Source organism: Equus caballus, chromosome 1 (assembly GCF_041296265.1).
Source record: "Equus caballus isolate H_3958 breed thoroughbred chromosome 1, TB-T2T, whole genome shotgun sequence".
Lineage (NCBI taxonomy): Eukaryota > Metazoa > Chordata > Mammalia > Perissodactyla > Equidae > Equus > Equus caballus.
This window is the reverse complement of record NC_091684.1, coordinates 42,371,338-42,392,053: the sequence shown is the minus strand read 5'-3', so window position 1 is coordinate 42,392,053 and position 20,716 is coordinate 42,371,338. Positions and strand designations below refer to the sequence as shown.

Here is a 20,716-nt window from a genome sequence, read left to right as displayed (position 1 = left end):
TATATTAATATGTAACCATCTCTATCAGTCAATGAAAGTTCTTTAATTAATTTGTCTCTGAATTTCTGCAACTAAGGCCTAGAAATTGAAGACCATGTCACCCCCAACTAACACTGATAGAGCCTTCACAACTCCATGGTAGAATTATTAACTTCCAGCAAGAAGAGCAGAAGGACAAGTACTGCCTTGCAGAATCAGTAGCTAGAGCTGGTACTCCTTTAGAATACCTGCCATCTAAAGCTAATTTATTATTGCCCATGAATGTTAGAGAATGCTTTGTAGATGACAAGAGATGCTACAAAACTGAGAGTATTAAAAAGAAAAAGTTATTAGATAAGATAGGAGCAATCTACAAATTTAGTAAACTGGAAAATGTGATGCTACTACAGCTTGGTTAGTGTTAGAACAAATGAGATAAGCCCCATAGATTCATCCTGGGGCATGGTTCTGCCCTAAAGAGTTATTTTTTCAGAAATGCTCTGTTTTGCACAGTTTACTGAATCTGCTGACTAGTGGAGCATCAAGGCTTGCGGGCCACCAAAAATGGCTTCAGGATGAAAGAATATCTGCCTTTAAAGAAGATTCAGTTTGGAGTAATGATAGAAGAAGAAAAAAACATGTAGGAATATGCTAAAAATCAGATTATACAGCCAGAAGTAGTGTTTTGCCAAAGACATTATGACTGTCAACACCCATCTATTAGTGCTCATCAATAAACACTAACCCATTAAACTCGCACACTCTATTTTTACGAAAATGCGAAGTGAATGATATGAAATAAGAAAACATTCTTAGATTATTTTCTCTAAACCATTATAAACAGAAGGATTGAGGATAATAATGAGTAAATCCAGCTACACAGTGCTGGAATTTCAATTTTTAAAAAATGGGATAAATACATCAAATGAATCATAAAATTAAACTATTGGTAAAAAGTTACAGCTAACAGACTAAACTAAAAACATATTAGAATAAATGGTGTGAAAATGATTTTTATGAATTAATAGACATAACATTTTAAATGGAGTTCAAATCAAGTTCATCTTAAATTTTATGAGTCATTAAACCATGTGGCATTTTATATCTTCTTATATTAGCTTAAACTCTGAAGATTAGAGTTTAAAAACCTGAAAGCTGGAGAACTAATGCAAATGTGACATTTGAAAGGGAAATCACTTTTTTACTCTTGTAGATATTAGAAGAAATTTGTCAGAAAAATAACTGGGGACAGCCAGTGTATCAGCTGCACTCTGCCATTGGACAAGATCAAAGACAACTATTCTTATACAAAATAAGCATTCCTGCTCTGGCCAGCCAGAATCCTGCAATGTGCGTAACTTCTCCAAATTCCTAATCCTTTAGATTTTAGAATAAGAGCTCTTGTAAATTAAGTGTATTTTATCACTATCTAAATAAGGTAAATATTCAAGTCTACCCACCTACTCATTTTTTATTAAAGACAAATGTCAGGATGTATGTGCCAGTTATGAGACTGCCATCCCCAAGCCCCCAAGTTCAACACTGACAATGAAGACTATACAGTAGAATCACCCAGTAGAAAACTGCAGACGTAAAATGTAATAGAACTGAAAACTCATAGCCCATTCTTTCATCTCTGTAGAATTTAGGTTGAACCATAAGAAATTGCCATTTTATACATAATAACATCATCCCCCATCATTTAAATTTTAGACCAAAGACATAACCTCTCCGTTAGTGGATATCACCTTCTGAATTTTACCATGAACCTACATTTCTACATATTTTAGGAACCATTGTGTTTCACGCGCACCTTGGAAAAGTCATGTAATGAGTGAGAAGTATGCTCCAGGAAGGTCATCAATCACTGACGTTCTAGGTCAATTCACAAATGGTCCTACATGCATGTAAATTTAGAAGCTTTAATAGCAAAGAGAATGAAAAATACCCACACAAAATTCTATTATCTGATCATCTTAAAAAGCTAACAGTGCCTTAGGTTTTCACCTGTCTCAGGAGCACAAGTTTAAAATTCCTACTCTGACTGACTATGCTTTCCAGCCACCCTTTCACACCTCCAAAACTAAGTGCCTATGTGGATGAAGCAAAGACCTACGCAGCCGAGTACACCCTGCAGACCCTGGGCATCCCCACTGATGGAGCTGACGCCCCGACTACAGCTGCTGCTGCTGCTGCCGCTTCTGCTGCTGCTTTTCCAGGTATGGAAAAATCACGTCAGAAATGGCACCATGTAAAGAGAGTAGGGAAACCCTACTTGGTACCATGCACTCATAGAGGTGTTTGTGAACACCACCTACAATAAATCTGACTTACATGATCTGTGACCAAAAAGAATTTGCCAGATAAGCGAACCATCAAAAGTATAAGGCAAGGAGAATTGAGCTGGGCAGCAGAAGTGGGGTCTGGTCTTGGCTCAGCTTTAAGCAGCTGTGTGATCTTGAATGAATCTATCTCTTTGCATCTGGTTTGGTTTGGTTTGGTTTTTACTTTTAGTAAGAGAGTTTTGGAGCTACATAGTAATAGCTGATGTTTATTTGAATTCTTACCATGTGCCAGGCGCTCACCTAAATGCCCAGCATGCCTTATATTATCTTAGTAATGCTCATGACACCATAAGAGGTAGGTTGTGTCATATACCCATTGGACAGATGAGGAAACCAAGTACTGGAAAGGTTAAGTAATTTGGCCAAGGTCAATCAACTCATAAGCAATCCTTGGGCTCCTTCTCTAATCTTTGATTCTACTTTTATTACTTTGCTTTCTGAAAGAAATGTATAGATCATATTTTTCTTAAACTATTTTAAGTCAAAAACTCTGTGTGTGTGTGTGAGACAGAGAGATCCTTTCATATGTGGATAAACAGGCCTCATTTTATCTGTTCTATAATTTTGGTCTGGGGCATATGCTATTGCTTAAAATAAAGCCTATCTGTAGATCAACATGACTTCAGGGTCACATTTAAAAGACTTTTCCCTATTTGTACGTACCCACAACAAACGTTAATAATTAAAAATGAATCCTCTAGAGATTAAAGGGGATCAGACAAGAAAATTCTTTTGAAAATTTTTCATCAGCAGTTAGACTCCATTCTGTTTTACTAATAAAAGTTTATCTCTTTTGAAGAAATTTGCTATTCTGACTTGTCACTGTGTCGGTCTACCCCCATAAACCTAAATCAGAGAGTTCTGACTAGACCTAGAAATAAAACATCCCTATGGATCGATTAATTCATGTGTAGGTGTGAGAATTGCTATATTCCTCACGTCCATAACACCTGGGGATCATTCTCGTTTTCTTTTATTCCTCAAAAATTGTGAATCTATCCTCTATTCTGGCAAGTGAAGCTGACAGTAATCATGCTTCACAGGCAAATGTGACCTCAATTCCAGCTTTGTTCTGTAGAACATGGAGAAGATGTGTGGCACGCCCCTGCAAGGTTACCAAGGCAACAGCTGCCACTGCAGAGGGCAAGGTCCCTGCTGGGCTGGGCTGGGGCCATCAGCCCCGTGCTTGCTTTCCATAAAACATGGTGTTGACGTGTCTGTCTGCTGAAGACTTGTGCCAGGGTTTCCCAGTTCTTGGAGAAAGTTGAACCCCTGTCTTTCAGAAAGCTGTACCCCAAAGGCACCTAATTAACGTACTATAAAAATAAACGAGCCACTGTCAGTTAAAGTTTGCTTTCACATTGGAAAGGATTTGCTTTTACCCAAGAATGTTGTATCTCATCCTCACTTCTCTTTGCTTCTGCAAGAAGTAAAAAATATTTAGGGCATGAGGGTTGTCTTGGGAATGCCTAAGAATTTGAGAGCCTCTCTTACAACGTTGCTGTGGAGTCAAGCAAAGAATAATAGGCTCCAAGGGAAGAATCTGTTTGAAACAAATACTTTTGCACTTAAGAAATTAGCCAAATTGAAAAAGAACATTCAAAATCCCTAAAGATAAAAATCTATGCTATACACACATACATAGTCCTTATTCGCTCACTTATTTACTTTGGAAACACTATTTCCAAAATTTTGAAAGTAATTGTTAACACATTTTTCATATCCTTGGGAAATGTACCAGACTTCGCTAGTACATTAGTCAGCATTATTGCCCAAAGTGCACGAGCCAAGGAGTGGATTCAATTTTTTGAAAAATAGTCCAGCCGGCTTCCTGCCACCACTTCCTGAGAAGCCACCAGAAAGAAATCAATGTGTCTGGGGTTGGCAGACTTCCACAGCATGTAAACCAAATGGACTGTATTTTTTAATCAAGTCCCCACTCGTTACTTAAGGATATTTTTCCCTGTTTCTTGTCATCTTTCACAATTTTTGGATGATCTCAGAAATACCCAGGTTTTGGTCTAAAATATTAACAGGGAAGTATTGACTTTAGATAATAACTGTTATACTCTCTTCAAAAGTGAACATTAATCACCTAGACACAACACTAATATGAAGCACGAGGTGATTTCCTTACCACTCAAACCCCTTGGTTCTCTGAGGGTGAGGACAAGCATCAAGGCCTCTGCACACACCAAAGACAGCGCGATGGTGGGTGGAGAAGATGTTTTTTGCCCTTCCCAGTTAGGTCTAAACGTGGACAGGCTATTTGCTATTATGGTGCTATATAGAAATATGCTAAAACTTTCAATATTTCTCCTACTGGTCTACCCAGTCTGTGTGCATCCTTCTTGGGTAAAAGCAATGGTTTCTAACATTTTATTTAGGTGGGAGTGGGCGTATAGCCAAACCAGACCCACATAGCACAGACCCCCACGCTCTGCCAACCTATCAATTGCTTCTGCTCCTTTATAAATTCTGGGACCCTCTGAGAAAGTTCTAAATTTCAAGCTTTAAGCAGGTCAGCATTCTGTTAAGTTTTCATTTTTTGGAACCTATGCCCAATGTTTCTAATTCTCTAAGTGTGAAGTGATTCTGACACAGGTGGCTGACATCATTTTGAGGAATACTGTCCCCTCATCAAGGGGTCCAGATATTACGATCCCTGAGAGCAATGTTTTAAATGTACACATTAACTGTTGGCTTTAAGCAATATGTTAAATTTTCGTATTCCAAAAAGAAAGCAATAAACCAAAAGGAAGGAAATCTGAATCCCTTTCATGAAGTTTTCTCTGCCTCCCCGTCCAGGATATGCCGTCCCTAATGCAACTGCACCTGTGTCTGCAGCCCAGCTCAAGCAAGCAGTGACCCTCGGACAAGACCTAGCAGCATATACAGCATACGAGGTCTACCCCACTTTTGCAGTGACTGCCCGAGGGGATGGATATGGAGCCTTCTGAAGATATCTTTCTCTTAATTTAACAATAAGACCCACAAAACTCTATATAGAAGTAATAAACCTCTAACCCAGTTCCCTAATAATCATATGTAATACTTTTCCTAAAATGATGCCTTTCCCGAGACTATATAGCTTATACCAATTGTACAATTGTGATAGGAGAATGTTATTCCTACTTAAATCAAATGTTAAGGAGCCCTTTGTCTAATAGAAAGCTAAAGAGATATTGCCCCCCAAAGTTGTCCTTCCAAGGTGCCTGAGTGTCTCGGGAGTATGTTTACAAACTCTGACAGAGCGGAGAGAGATCTTTTCGCTAACAAGCGTTCAGGGGCTGAGCAGACCTGGGCAGTCAGGAACAGTAACAACAGAGCTAAGTAAACTCCAGAGTCTCAGCCCTGTCTCACAGCTGCTTTTGTGATACACAAAATCACAAACAGGCAGAGGGAAGGTAGGAGAATACTTTTCAAAACATGTTCCCCACTGCCCGCTCTACAGGGCATGTTTACAGGCTGAAGTTTGTGAAACACTGTCCAAGGTTGGATGGAGTCAGCATCACTTCAGTCTGAAAATTCCATCCAGTCAAACTGTCATAGGTCAGGATCTCTCTGTCCCTTGCAGCCCCTTGGGACTTCCTGGAAATTGATGTGATGTGTTGCAGATATGTTTAAAACAAATCCCAGCCCATTGTTTTTTAAACTCATTAGCCCATTCCTCTTTTTCCCTAGAACACGTGCCCTTCTCAAGGATCCCCACAACACAATAATCGTTTCAACTGGAAATGATTTTTTTAATTTGTAAACGTTTTGACTTCTCCGTAATGATTTATCCTCATGTCAGTCTCATTTTGCTCATCTCTAATATCACAAAAAAGTAAATCAAATCTACAGAATATTACTTACGATGCTTTTTCCTATTCACCAAATTGGCTGAAAAGTCATTTCAAACAAAGAGAGAAGTGAGGATTTACTCTCATTTCTTTGGTCTTTTTGTAGCACCCAGACCACCGTCCAGCATTCAGAGACAGTTATATCAACCTGAGTTTAGCCTTGGATTATCTAGACCACTTATATTAAATCTATCAAGAAGCCCTCTACTTTCCTTTCCTTTCCTTTTCTTTTCAATAAGCATCAGACAGCTTTACCATATCTGAGTCCTTTGGTCCTGAAGCTGTCAGAGGAAAACCTTAAATCCATCACAGCTGATTCTTGAAACACTCAGCAAGGGGGTATATGCCAAAATCCCCAAGACTTTTGGGCTGCTTCTCCAGGAACATCTGATGGGGCTGAGGGCGCTACAAAAACTGAGATAGAAAGGAATAGAAGGCACTACTTTCTTGCCATCCTTGTAAATGATTACTTTTTGTTCACAATAGAAATAATTGAAGTCTGAACACCAAATACTTATTACTCCTACTCCAGTCTCATCGGTAGTTTAAGATATACAGTATTAGAATTTCCATTTTAAAAATCCCTTGGCCCTTTTAAAATTCTACAGGACTCAAGGAAAAATAGAAACACAACAGCGTAGAACAATTTGTCATTCAAGAATGGAATTCTGTGATCTGAAATCAGACCAGATTCCAATCAAAATCAAGTAAATTTCAATAACAATTAAAAGTCCTTGTAACCTTTCAGTTCTAATAACTCCAATCAGATATGAAACACGTCAACGCTACCACGAAACCCTGAAAGGGCTCGTGCTTTTAGCTTTAAATTTTGCTCCTCATATTCCCTGGAACAGTGGTTCCCAAACTTGACTGAACATTAAAAGTACCTGGAGAGCTTTTCAAACCGCCAATGCCAAGATCATGTCTCACACCAATTTCATCAGAATGTCTTGGGGTCAGAGCCTGGCATCAATATTTTTGAAAGATCCTAGGTAATTCCAGTGTGGAACTAAGTTTGGGAACTGCTATATTCTTGGTATTTTTACTATATCCCTTAATAGTTTTCTTTTTATTTTACTTTTGTTAAATATAAAAATGAAAGAAAAATTGTCTAACTTAAAAATAATAGCCAAATCATATTTTTACATATATTTATCTCAGAAAAAGTATAAATTTATATATAATTCACATTGGCTTCAAACTAATTCTTGGGTCAAACTAATCCTAAAAATGAGAAAGTGAAAAATTCTGCCTTAAGCAATTCTTAGGTTCAAATTCACACTCCCCCACAGACCTGCTTTTATACTCAAAGAGAGTGATTACACTAGGGGCAGGCAAATTCCTACTCAGTCCAAAACAGCGTTGCAAATTCCAAGAACAAAAGTTTTAATGTTCTTTAAAATCTTTGAAAACAAATGGAAAAGGGCGCTCTGCACGTCCAGTCAATGTGAAATAGATTTGATCCAGAGGAATTTTCAATTTAATCAAATGAACAGACATTAGCTAATACAGGAATCTCTTTATGAGAAAAGTCATTATTCCAGATTAAATCATAATCACTTTTTTAAAAGGTTAAGAGCAAAGACCTAAACATGAAATAATGTCAGCGTATCAAGAAAATTGCCACTGGAAGAGTGTGTCACTTGCTCAAGGAAACACACAAGTATTCATGACATTTACCTCCTGAGGCGTAATTTTATCCAACCGAGTAGATGTGGTTTTATTTTTTGCTGAAATTTTACCTCATTCTAGTAAAATCTAGAGACTACTTTGAATTCCACTAGAACATATTCATAGAAAGTGTCAATCTGTCTATGAGACTGAAACTTTAAAAAGTGGCATTTTAAAAAATCAAGTGTAGAACCAAAGGTTTATTTTGCATGATGTTTATATTTTTAGACTTCAGAAATTAGCCCTTATTTAATACCTATCATATGGATAGCGATACACAATATCCATATTTCTGCTATTTCTAACTTGATTGCTTCCTAGAAAAAATTCCTCATAGAAAAAATTAAAATTAGTCAACAAACAAAGTGATAATAACAAAACACCCAAACCAATAATGTAGATACATCTAGTAAATTAGAATTGGGTTTCTCAACTTTGGTAATTAATAGCTTAGTGAGAATTAAAATCAGCCAATGTTACTTAGGAGGAGCTGGAACAGCAGTGAGAGTAGATTCTCTCTGTAAAAACGCTGCCTTCTCTCGAATTGCTGCCCCTCTCTCCCACGCCATTAGAAGAACTAGAAGACCACCTTTAACCACAACAAAATGTAATTCTCCTAGATGAGTAGTTTGTCCCTCCCAACTCCCACCCAAACCTGTATCATCCCAACCACACTATGTTCGGGTACCAACACCCAAAATGCTGCTAGAAAGCTACCTCGTGTTAAGAAAACATTGACTTCAAAAAATATCTCACAAAAGAGAACATATTTCCAAACCACAGTTCCTTATCTTTTTAATAGTGGATGGAAATTAAATTATAGCTATGCATTGATAGTAGCTATGCAGGAAATTAGCTTTAGTTTTATTTAAAGGTTTTTTTTTTTTTAAAAAAAAAAAGCATTCTTCCAATGGCATAGATTAGCTTTTCATAAATATTGCTTCAATATAATTTTCAGTTTATGTTAATTTTCACTATATTTTTAAATGACTATTTTCTAGTTCTGTTGTGGACAGCTGGGTCACAATTTGAATCCATGGGGACAGGGATAGTTTCCAGGTGACTTTTGCAGAATAAGGGTCAGTAAAGACAGTTAGGATTTTGAGTAAATTGCCTTTGTATTCAAAGCTGTAAAATTTATTATTGTTGCAACTCTAGCCCTATCCAAGATTTCCCAAAAGTGAACAATGTGCCCCAATATTCACATAAAGCCATGATATTACCCCCTCCTGTACTCATATGGAGGTTCCCAAGGGGTGAAAACGCACCTACAATTTAACCTAGAGACTTGACATTTTTTATATTTTGTAGATACATTTTTACATATTGTAGATACACCTGTTAAAGACAAAACTAAGTTACAAATATGACACCATAAGTGAACTTTGTGATAAATACTTTCAAAAGAAAACACGAATAGCATAATTTAGCAATTTTCATATACTTATTGGAAGACAAAGATAAACTAGGCAACAAACGTTCCTACTGGACACGCAACCGTTAACTACAGGATTTTGTTAAACTGATGGTCAAATCTGATGTTGACATTTTACTTCATCCTAGTGACATCTTGAAAATGCTGAGTTTTACGAGACCATATTCATAGAAAAGTGTAATGTATCCAACAGACTATCTGTTTGTATTTGCCAATGTTAGAACAAAGCACCGCAAGTCCTGCTATAATGAATGAAACTACCAGGAAAACGAGATTTCTCTGACACTCATACCCTATTTCTTTACTTAGGGATTAAAATATTTTTTTATTCAGTAAAAAACGGCTGTAAAATATTCTATAGCCCCAAAAGTGTCCAACATTTTAAAAGCCAGCCTTTTCTTAGACTGTTTATACAGAATGTATAGGTTTAATCGGGGCAGCAGTGTACACCTTGAACACATGGACTCATTTATGGGGGACTGCAAACTCTATATGACTCCAGTTCTCCTCAGCTTAGTAGGAAAGATAAAAGAAAACCTTATACTTTAGCTAATAGTGAAGGGAAGTTCATAACCAAGCTAGAAGTGAAAAATAATTCGGAAACCAAAAGCTTTCATTCATTCAAAAGTGCCTGGAAGAAAATACAGAACATTTCTGCATCTACCTCCCCCTTGTAGACTTTTCTCCTGTTTTTAGGGGGAAATAAAGAAAAAGAATATGCTTTGTTCTGTCTTAACTTATGTTACTTTGTCTAAGGGGAAGGGAGATACCAAGAAACAGTACTTTAAAGAAAGTAAGCTGCCTGCCGGAACTTCTCTGAGATTGAAGAATATCAACCTCACTCAAAGTGTGGCAACATCTCTCTGGGGTGACAGTACATCTTGTTGTGCCCAGACAGTCCTGGCTTAGGACTGTGATCCCACGTTATAAATATTAATAGGCCCTCTCACTCCCAAATGTGTCCCAGTTTAGACAACAAATTATGCAGTGGCCCCATCTTTATGGCTCTTTTTTTTTTAATGTTGTAGAATTGACTTTATCCTCTCCAGAGCAGATACAGCTTAAACTAATGGACCCAGCTATTCTTTCTGACTGGGGTAGGAGCACAGTAAACAGAGAAGAATGCATCATCTTCTCCTCCATAATTACCCTCAGTCCACTCCCCAACCTAGCTGTCCCTCTACCCAGCCTCTTTCTGGTCCTAATTCTCCTCCCACTGCTCCTGGGCTCTGGGTCCTAAGTTCTGCCTTCAGTTGACAGGGCTAGCAGCCACTAGGCCAGACTGGGCAGGGGACAAGATGAAAGACAGCTCTTGGGGACACGTTTGGCCTATCAAGATCCACAGGCATTAGTAAGGTCCTAAGGTCCTAGAGCATTTGCTGGTTCCTTTCTTCCTTAAACCAAACTACTTACAACCCAAACCGGAAAGGACTTCTTGTGGAAACTTTCACTTTAAAAAGCACATTGCCTTCTTCCCTTCTGTGTTTTACAAATTTGCTCAAACACTAATTCCCTCACATTTAACTTCACCGTTATGGTTGCTCATGAACTATTCTTCACCAATAATCATCATATAATCCTATATAAAGGTTTGATTATTTTTTAATGGAAAATAATATTGACAGGTATTTTCCTTTTTTATAGAATTTCCTTTTTACTGTTCCTTTATTTTCTTTAGTAATATTGAGAATTAAACAAATTACACAGTTTCTATTGAAATTAACCCATGAAGCTATCCTTCATAGAATGCGTGACCAGTCTTTACTATGCACCTACTCTTATGCCAGAAACTATGAATACAAATATATATAAAAATATATGTTTTATTTCTTGCCTTAATGGGGTACACAGTCTAGTGATCCAGTCTACATTTTTAATAACTGAATATAATTACACTTATTTAAGTGCATCAGCTGGCAGGTTTTGTCACTTAGTCAGAATCCCAAAAATAAATCAACTCTGTTCTAAACTTTGTTTCCATGATAACTATCCAACACTAAGTCGGTACAGTAAGCCTTTTTAAAGATGAATTTGACTCTTGGTCTATTATTATTGCTGTTAAGCAAAATGAGTTTTCAAATATTTTCCCCGTGATATTTATATAATCCTGGGGAAGTATAGAAAAATAAGAAAGAAGAAAAAATTTTAGTTAGAGATCCAGAAGCTTTAAAACATGGAATGACAAATTCCCACACTGATTCATGATGTTCATGAGCAGGTATCCATGCTTTTTATTTACTTGAAAACATTTTGGTTATTAACTGTTTCTGTTTTCTACATATACTTGCATTTATAAAATTCAAAAATCTATTTAACAAGGTTACTCATACCTATAGTTTTTGCAATAAATGATTTGCAATGAAGTATACATACTATTTTCGAATTTAAATTTTATTTTGAAACTTGGCATTTCTTAGTGTAATTCTTAAGAGGTCTTTGGGCTCACAGGCTACAGATAAGTCTATTTAAATCAATCCATCATTGTCACTGGTTGAAATACTTAATGTAATTAGTGGTATTTTTATTCCTATTCCTTCATGAGTTCTTTCCTTTTTTTCTGACTGCAATATAACCAGATGTTGTTATCCTCTATCTCTTAATGAAAAGCATGCTGTCAGCAAAATGTATGTCTAGTTTCCAGATGTTAAACCACCTCTTGCTTCTTTTCTTTTTTGTTATTATTGACTTTATTTATGTGAAGTTAGTTAGTTGAGGTACCAAAAGAAAGAGACAAAAACAGTATTAAAGAGTGTGCATAAAGCACTTATTTTTGTACTTTGAGTACAATATTTTATAGAACTCTGTGATCTAGCTAAATATACTATGTAACGTTGCAACATTCATTCATTGGGATAGTAATCATTGGTTTGGAGGATATAAACATATCGGGCACCGGAGAATCATAAATCACATGAAATGAGAAATAATGCAACATTGTAATGACTACTGTAATTCCAGGATGGTGAAATTATTGTAATTGAATTTTCAAGTACTATTATAAAGTTTTAAAAAGTATCAACGTGAATTGCTGATTTCTTTCTTTCCTGAAAACTAAAGTTTTACTCTTTATAAATACCTGAATATTAATGACCCATAATTACAATATCCTTTGGGTGATTTCTTCACATTTGCATCTTTTACAAAAGTTCCCTCTGGTGCATCTTCTGAGAGTAAATGTAACTTTTAATAATTAGGTACATTATTTTCCAATCAATAAAGAAAACAAGAGAAATACTCAAAAAGTAAAAACAATGAGAAAACACATGACTCCAAAAAGGTAAGTGGGCTCTGAAGTCAACATTTACCCTGGAAGCCTCTGGTGATCCCTAAAGGATGAGAGCAGAGGTCAGCAAACTAACCCTTGAGGATAGCCAGCCACCTACGTTTTGTGGGCCCTTGAGCTGAGAATGATTGTTACATATTCAAAGGACTAAGCTAGGATGTCTTTTACATTTTAAAAAGCTATTTTAAAAAAAAATTGTGACCAGGACCATAGATAGCTCACAAAGCCTAAAATATTTACTATCTGGCCCTTTACAAAAAGTTTGCCAACTCTGCACTAAGCCAATACCACATATTTTGACTTCTGTTACAGGTAGCACCTCACTTCTAAGTACCAAATTCTGAATTAGATAGGATTAAGTTTGGCTGCAGGTGACTGTACCCAAAATAGCAGTGGTTGAAATAAGATAGCAGTTTATTGTCCCTCACTCAAAAGTCCCAAAAGGCAGTACAATGCTGGCATTGTGCTTCACAATGTAATGAACAGAAGGTCTTCCTTATTGCTTTACTTGCATGGGCTCAGTCTCATAGTCTAAAATGATGGCATTTATATTCCAAATAGAAGGACAGAGGAAGGACAAAGAAAAAGAGGAAAGGACACCTGCTAGCTTTCCCTTAAGGAGATTTACTGGAAGCTGCCACACAGCACTATGGCGTACAGCCCATTGGCCAGAACTTAGGCACATGGCCACACCTAGGTACAAGAGAGAATGAGAAATGTAGTCTTTACCTGAGCAACCATAAAAAAAAAATTGTTTTACTATGAAAGAATGGAAGAATGAATATTGAGGAAAACTAACAGAGTCTGCCACAAATACCTACGTCATGGGAAAGATGTGAGGACAAAATGAAGTAAGGCATGTGAGATCACTTGGCACTGGGCTTGGCACATGTTAGATGCCTATGAATCTTGGCTCCCCTTCACCAACTAAGAGGAAACTGTTGATTTACCTCAGAATTTCTTGAAGTATTGTCACCCATTGAACATACTGTCCTGGTAGGGACAGTTTCACTGATCCTACCTCTAAATATTCACTCCATTCACACCAATCCCCACCCCTTGAGTACAGGCTGGACCTAGTGGCTCACTTGTAATGAATAGAATATGGGATAGCACTTCTGAGATTAAGTAATAAAAGGTTGTGATTTCCATCTTGCTGGCATCTTGCTGGGTCTTCTTGCTTGCTCACTCTCATGAAGCCACCTGCCATGTTGTGAGCTGTGCTTTGGGAAGAGCTATATGGCAAGGAACTGAAGGCAGCCTCCAGCCAACAGCCTGTGAGGGACTTAGTCTCGCCAACAGCCACGTGATTGGCTTTAGAAGCAGATCTCACCTCCCTAGAGCTCGCCAGAACTGCAGCCTGGGCTGACACATTTACTGAAGATTACGAGAGATTCTGAAGCAGAAGACCACGCTAAATTGCACCTAGTCCTACCCCATGGAAACTGTAAGATAATAAGTGTTGTTATTTTAAGTTGCTAAGTTTCAAGATAATTTGTTGTAAAGCATAGATAACCAATACAACAGTGAAAAGTTGTAAAGTTACAGTGAATGCAAATGTGTTTATCATCTGAGAGTCACTGAAGCTGTTATGCAAAATCAGAGGAACAAATTCAATTTTTAAGTTTATGAATAACTTGCTGTTGTCAGTATGCAGGAGCATGTGCCCAATACTAGGGAGGATGAAAGCTAAGGAAGTTGGATATATCTCATAAGAGGTGCCCAAAAAGGCTGATTGAGTAAAAAGAAGAAAGGAGTCAAGGGACAGATAAAGGGCAGGAGTGAAGGATGGAGGCAAGCAAAAAGGGAAGGAGGAAGGGGTAGAGAAAGAGAAAGGAACATATTAACTTACTTCTATGCTCACTGTATTTTCCCCCTTTCTCAGCTGGTCCATCTGTCTATCGTTGCTTCAATAAAGGTATCTGGTGAAACATCAAACAGAGACTCCATGTAAGCCTTTCTGGCTGTGGTTCCCCAAAGCTTCAGCAATTCAAAGAATTTATAGGGTTTTTGGAGGAAGTGAAAGAGTAGGAGAAAGTGATTTGTGGTAGAGACAGAGTATCACAGAGAAGCAAGGGGAAGAATGCGTGCCCTCATCCCCAACTAGAATGAGGACAGGGAGAGAGAGCTGAAAGAGATCTAAAAAACCAAGAACATAGGGAATCTGGATGCTGCTTCCATGTAGCATCAACCAGAGGTAACAAGATCTCAGAGCAGATTGGCTGCAGAGCAGGTTCAGGCAACCTCAAATACAAGTCCATGCCCGAAACATGGCAGGGAATTCTCAAAGGAAATGAAAGGGGCTATAGGGACAGAGACATTGACCTTCTCGGAAGTTATCTCTGTGACTCAATAATGAGGACCAGATCCTCCATTCCCACTGCTATGCAGGATACCAAATATTATAGCACAATCTCAGGAATGGGAGGATGAACCTTGGCAAGATTTTGTTTTTACCTCTTTCACAAGATGGGAGTTTAGTCAAAAATCAAGGTGGGTTACAGAAAAATAATGTGATGTTTTTCTTTCATGCTTGTGTTTGTAGACTCAGACCTGCTACTCGAGCATTCGAGGTCAATCTCAGTGTGGCTCCCATTGTTCTTTTTAATCCCATTAATGCCTTGCAGAGTGGCTAAGAGCACAGACTTTGGAGGCAGACAGAAATGAGTTTGCTTGCCAACTACTAACGGTTGGGAACTTGGGAAAATTACTTAATCTATCTGATTCTGTTTCCTCATCCATTAAACAGAAATTATAACATCTCTCTCCTAGTGTTACTATGAGAATTGACTGAGATTATGTACATTAGTGTACCCGTCACAGTGTCTGACATGATAAGAATCAAATAAATAGAAGTCATTATTATTACAAAAGTCTACAAATGGGACTTATGGTTCTGATGGAAATTTCCCATTTGTCTTCTCTAAGGGACAATTAAAAATCAGGCTCACAGACTTCTGGCACTGTCCAAACTGAAGTAAACCAACACAGTCTATTTCTCCTACTGATTACAACAGAAAATTCTAGCAGGCAGCTGGAGGTGGGAAGTCAAAACTTAAAGATTGATCCATAATGGTAGTGAGTTTTAGGGGGGGAGGGAGGGGGTTTTCCCTTATCTCCTCAGGATTTAATCTTAGGGTGACCTGAGTCACAGAATTATGCAACAAGTATAAATACTGAAACCTCCAAGAGAAAGCCCCCTGTCTAACAATAAGCCCAGGAAAGGAAGCTCTTGAGTGATGAGGATTTTAGGCTGGTTACTTTTAAAACTGCAGATGAGAAGCAGGCTCCGAGGAATGGAATTTGCTTGCTCTTTGAGAGATACTTGCATTTGTGAAGGAAGGGGGGGATGAGCTTGTAGGGACCTGAAATTGGCCACCGCAGGATATGTCTCTTTGGCATCAGGATTGTTTGGGGCTGATTGCTTTTGATAAACTGGGACAGGGAAGGAGGCTCTGGGGAATGGAACTTGCCCTTGTTGGGACACATTTACATTTGTAAGGTAAACCTCTATCTGTAAAAGGTGCCTCCCTCTCTGTACCAGGAAGAAGAAGAGAGATGACCTTGTCCCTAGAAACTCTTAATGGGGAAGGCAAGAACTTAAGTTGGTTACTGTCTGGCAATCTCCTGTAACTGATTTAGGGTGGTGGCTTCTGACCTTTACTTAATCCGATTTGATTTTTGTCTAAAAGTCATGGGATCACCCAATGACCAGACCCCACCTACACTGATACCATTTTAACTTTTTTTCATGTTCTTTCCTTTGTCTTATAAAGAGATGACTCACATACCCATGCCTTATAAAATTAGCCCTAACCTTCAACTCAAGGCAGCAGCAGTGGCTCCTCCTGCCCGTGGGCCCTGTCCCCATGCAGCAGCCTGACTGCCCATGGGTCCTGTCCCCATGCTATTCCACACTATTCTCTAAATAAAAGAGCACTACCGCCAGATCTTGAGAGTCCAAGAAATCTTTCTTTCGACTCCTCGGCTCACCAACCCCGCATCATTGAGGACCAGACAATGCGAAAGAGAAGGAATCCTTGAGGTTAGGGTTGTCTTTATTCTTTCCTTTTTATTCTCTTTTTTCTCTGCCAGTCCTCCCCCACACCCCACAACCTCATTGCAAGGCTGCACTGCTGCAATGGCAGTGGTGGCAGCAGCAGTACAGGCATGTAAAACCCTAGAGAAAACTCATCTCTCCAGGCAAAGCTACCACAAAAGAGGACCCCGTGCTCTGAAGAGAACGAGTATGGGGGAACCCTCATTTTAACTACTTTCTCCTGCTCCCTTTACCCAGAGAGCAGACCCAGTAGCGTAGAACTGCATGAGGACACAGGAAGCTAAAACTCTGAGAGAAACACATCTTTTTAGCCAGAGGAACTAGGAAAAGGAGTCCCTGAAGACAGAACATAAGAGAACTCCCAGAAAGGAGAGGGGAAATTCCTAAACCTGTCTATTAATGGACATAAATTCCAGGTTCACCCCAGGCTACACATACTTGATGAGGATTTTAGGCTGTTACTTTTAAAACTACAGATGAGAAGCAGGCTCCGAGGAGTGGAATTTGCTTGCTCTTTGAGAGATACTTGCGTTTGTGAAGGAAGGGGGGGATGAGCTTGTAGGGACCTGAAATTGGCCACCGCAGGATATGTCTCTTTGGCATCAGGATTGTTTGGGGCTGATTGCTTTTGATAAACTGGGACAGGGAAGGAGGCTCTGGGGAATGGAACTTGCCCTTGTTGGGACACATTTACATTTGTAAGGTAAACCTCTATCTGTAAAAGGTGCCTCCCTCTCTGTACCAGGAAGAAGAAGCGAGATGACCTTATCCCTAGAAACTCTTAATGGGGAAGGCAAGAACTTAAGTTGGTTACTGTCTGGCAATCTCCTGTAACTGATTTAGGGTGGTGGCTTCTGACCTTTACTTAATCCGATTTGATTTTTGTCTAAAAGTCATGGGATCACCCAATGACCAGACCCCACCTACACTGATACCATTTTAACTTTTTTTCATGTTCTTTCCCTTGTCTTCATAAAGAGATGACTCACATACCCATGCCTTATAAAATTAGCCCTAACCCTCAACTCGGGGCAGCAGCAGGAGCTCTGACTGCCCTTGGGTCCTGTCCCCACGCACCAGCTCTGCCTGCCCATGGGTCCTGTCCCTATGCCAGCGGGGGCAGCAGCAGCAGCTCTGCCTGCCCATGGGTCCTGTCCCCATGCCAGCAGGGGCAGCAGAAGCGGCGGCAGCAGAAGCTCTGACTGCCCATGGGTCCTGTCCCCATGCTATTCTACACTATTGTCTAAATAAAAGAGCACTACTGCCAGATCTTGAGAGTCCAAGAAATCTTTCTTTCGACTTCTCGGCTCACCGACCCCGCATCAATACTCAGAGAAAAGCTAAAAAAGGCACAACAAAAATTATTGCCAGGGATAAAGAAGTCTATTTTAAAGTGCTAAAGGAATTAGTTTGAGGAAGACACAACAATCCTAAATGTTTATGCACCTAGTAATACAACTTCAAAATATATAAAGCAAAAACTGATGGAATTGAAAGGAGAAATAAACAAATGCATAATTATCATTGTAGATTGAAATATATTTCTCAATAATGTATAGAACAAATTGACGGAAAATATGGGAAACTTGAAAAACGCTCTCAACTAACTTGACTTAATATTTATAGTCTACTCCACTCAACAACAGCAGAACATATGTTCTTTTCAAGTGCACACAGAATATTTACCAAGACAGATTGTATTTCTGGCCATAAAATAAATCTCAATAAATTTAAAAGAATTTGAGTCATACAGCATACATTCTCTGACCACAGTAGAATCAAATTGAAAATCAATAACAGAAAGATATCTAGGAAATGCCCAAATATTTGGACACCAAATAATGTACTTCCCCAAAAAAATGAGTCAAAGAAAAAAACAGAAAATTAGAACATATTTTGAAGGTAAACTCAACATATCAAAATATCTAGGATACCACAAAAAAGTGCTTAAGGAGAAATTTATAGCACTAAATACATAATTAGAAATAAGATCTCAAATCATTTTTTAAAAGCATAGAGAAAGAGGGAAAACTAAAGCATGTAGAAGAAAGGAAATAATAAAGATGAAAATGGAAATCAATGAAATAAAAACTAAGAAAATCAATGAAACTGAAAGCTAGTGCTTTAATAAGATAAATAATATTAGTGAGCTTCTAGCCAAACTGACCGGGAAAAAAGGAGAAAAGACAAAAAATACTAATACACCACAGTTTCTACAGATATTAAAAAGCTAATAGGAGAATATTATGAACAAAATTTATGAAAATAAATTCAGCAATTTAGATGAAATGGACAAATTCCTTGAAAGACGTAAACTACCAAAGCTTAGACAAAATAGATAATCTGAATAGTCCAACAGCTATTAAAGAAATTGAGTTTGTAGATAAAAACTTTCCCACAAAGAAAACTCCATGTCGGGGCTGGCCCCGTGGCCGAGTGGTTAAGTTCGCGCGCTCCGCTGCAGGCGGCCCAGTGTTTCGTTGGTTCGAATCCTGGGCGCGGACATGGCACTGCTCATCAAACCACGCTGAGGCGGCGTCCCACATGCCACAACTAGAAGGACCCACAACGAAGAATATACAACTATGTACTGGGAGGCTTTGGAGAGAAAAAGGAAAAAAAAATTAAAAAAAAAAAAAAAAGAAAGAAAACTCCATGTCTAGCTGGCTTCACTGATGAATTCTACCAGACATTTAAAGAAGAAATAATACCAATTCTATATAAACTCTTCCAGAAAATTGAAAACGAGGAATATTTCCCTGCGTATTCCATGAGGCCAGGTTTGCCTCAATACCAAAATGTGACAAAGAAACTTAAAAAGATAATGTTATGATCACAACAATGTACAGCCCACTAGGAATTACCAGGAACTTCCTCAAAATGATAAATGGCATCTACAAAAAATCTACAGCCAATATTACGCTAATGGTCAAAAACTCTAGACTGGCCACCTGAGATCAAGAACAAGACTTGGATGTCCAATTCTACCACTTCTATTTAGCAGGTGCTGGAGGTTCTTGCCAGTGAAACAAACCAAGAAAAAGAAAAAGAATCCAATTAAAAGGGAAGAAGTAACACTGTCTTTATTCACAAACAACACGGTAATCTATATAGAAAATCTGATGGACTCTACAAAAAACCTACTAGAACTAATAAGTAAGTTTAGCAGGGTTTCAGGCTATAAGATCAATATACAAAAATCAATTCTATTTCTATATACTAGCAACAACGAATACAAAGTTGACATTTTGCAATACTATCAAAAAATATGGAATACTTACTGATAAACCTCACAAAAGATATAAGAGACTTGTACAATAAAAATTAAAAAACATTTCTGAGAGTAGTTAAAGAAAATAATTAAAGAAAACCTAAATAAATGGAGAGACATACCATGTTCATGGGTCAGAAGACTCAATGCTGTTAAAATGTCAATTCTCCCCCAATTGATTTACAGTTTCAATGTAATCCCAACCAAAATCCCAGGAGTCTCATGCAGACATTGATCATTTCTAAAATTTATACAGAAATGCATATAGAATATGCTAACACAACTTTGAAAAGAAGGACAAAGTTTAGGGTCTTACCTGACCTGACTTCTAGACTTAATATAAAGCTAAAGTAACATGAGATTGTGGTATTGGTGTCAGGATAGTGAAATAGATCAACTGAACAAAATAGAGTCCAAAAATAAACCCACACATATACAAGAAACTGAGTTTCAACAGCAGCTCAAAGTCAATTTAGTGGAGAAAGAATAGCCTTTTCAACAAATGGTACTGGAACAATTGGATATTTATATGTAAAACAATAATCTTCAATCCATACCTCACACCCTATACAACAACTAACTCAAAATGGATAATAGAATAAAATTTAAAACCTAAAGCAACTAAACTTCTAGAAGAAAAAATAGGGGAAAAATTTTGTGACCCGAGGATAGACAAAGATTTTTTAAATACAACCCAAAAAGCATAATCTATAAAAGAACAATTTGATAAATTGAACTTCATCAAAATTAAAAACTTCTAGTCTTCAAAAGAGAATTAAACAAGCCACAGACTGGGAGAAAATCTTTGCAAAGTATATATCTTATAA

The 20,716-nt window shown here is 37.9% G+C and overlaps 1 protein-coding gene across 4 annotated transcripts in view; it reads left to right on the top strand.

Annotated features, from left to right (window-relative positions):
* A1CF (APOBEC1 complementation factor) overlaps positions 1-12,290 on the top strand; it is an 81,579-nt gene extending 69,289 nt beyond the window's left edge. For all 4 annotated transcript variants that reach the window (XM_070225058.1, XM_070225050.1, XM_070225045.1 and 1 more), the window contains 3 exons: positions 1,193-1,329; positions 2,041-2,198; positions 5,133-12,290. In XM_070225058.1, the coding sequence (XP_070081159.1) occupies positions 1,193-1,329; positions 2,041-2,198; positions 5,133-5,284 (447 nt within the window). In that variant the 3' untranslated portion in view covers positions 5,285-12,290. The remainder of the gene's footprint in view (positions 1-1,192; positions 1,330-2,040; positions 2,199-5,132) is intronic.
* Positions 12,291-20,716: the final 8,426 nt, after the last annotated feature.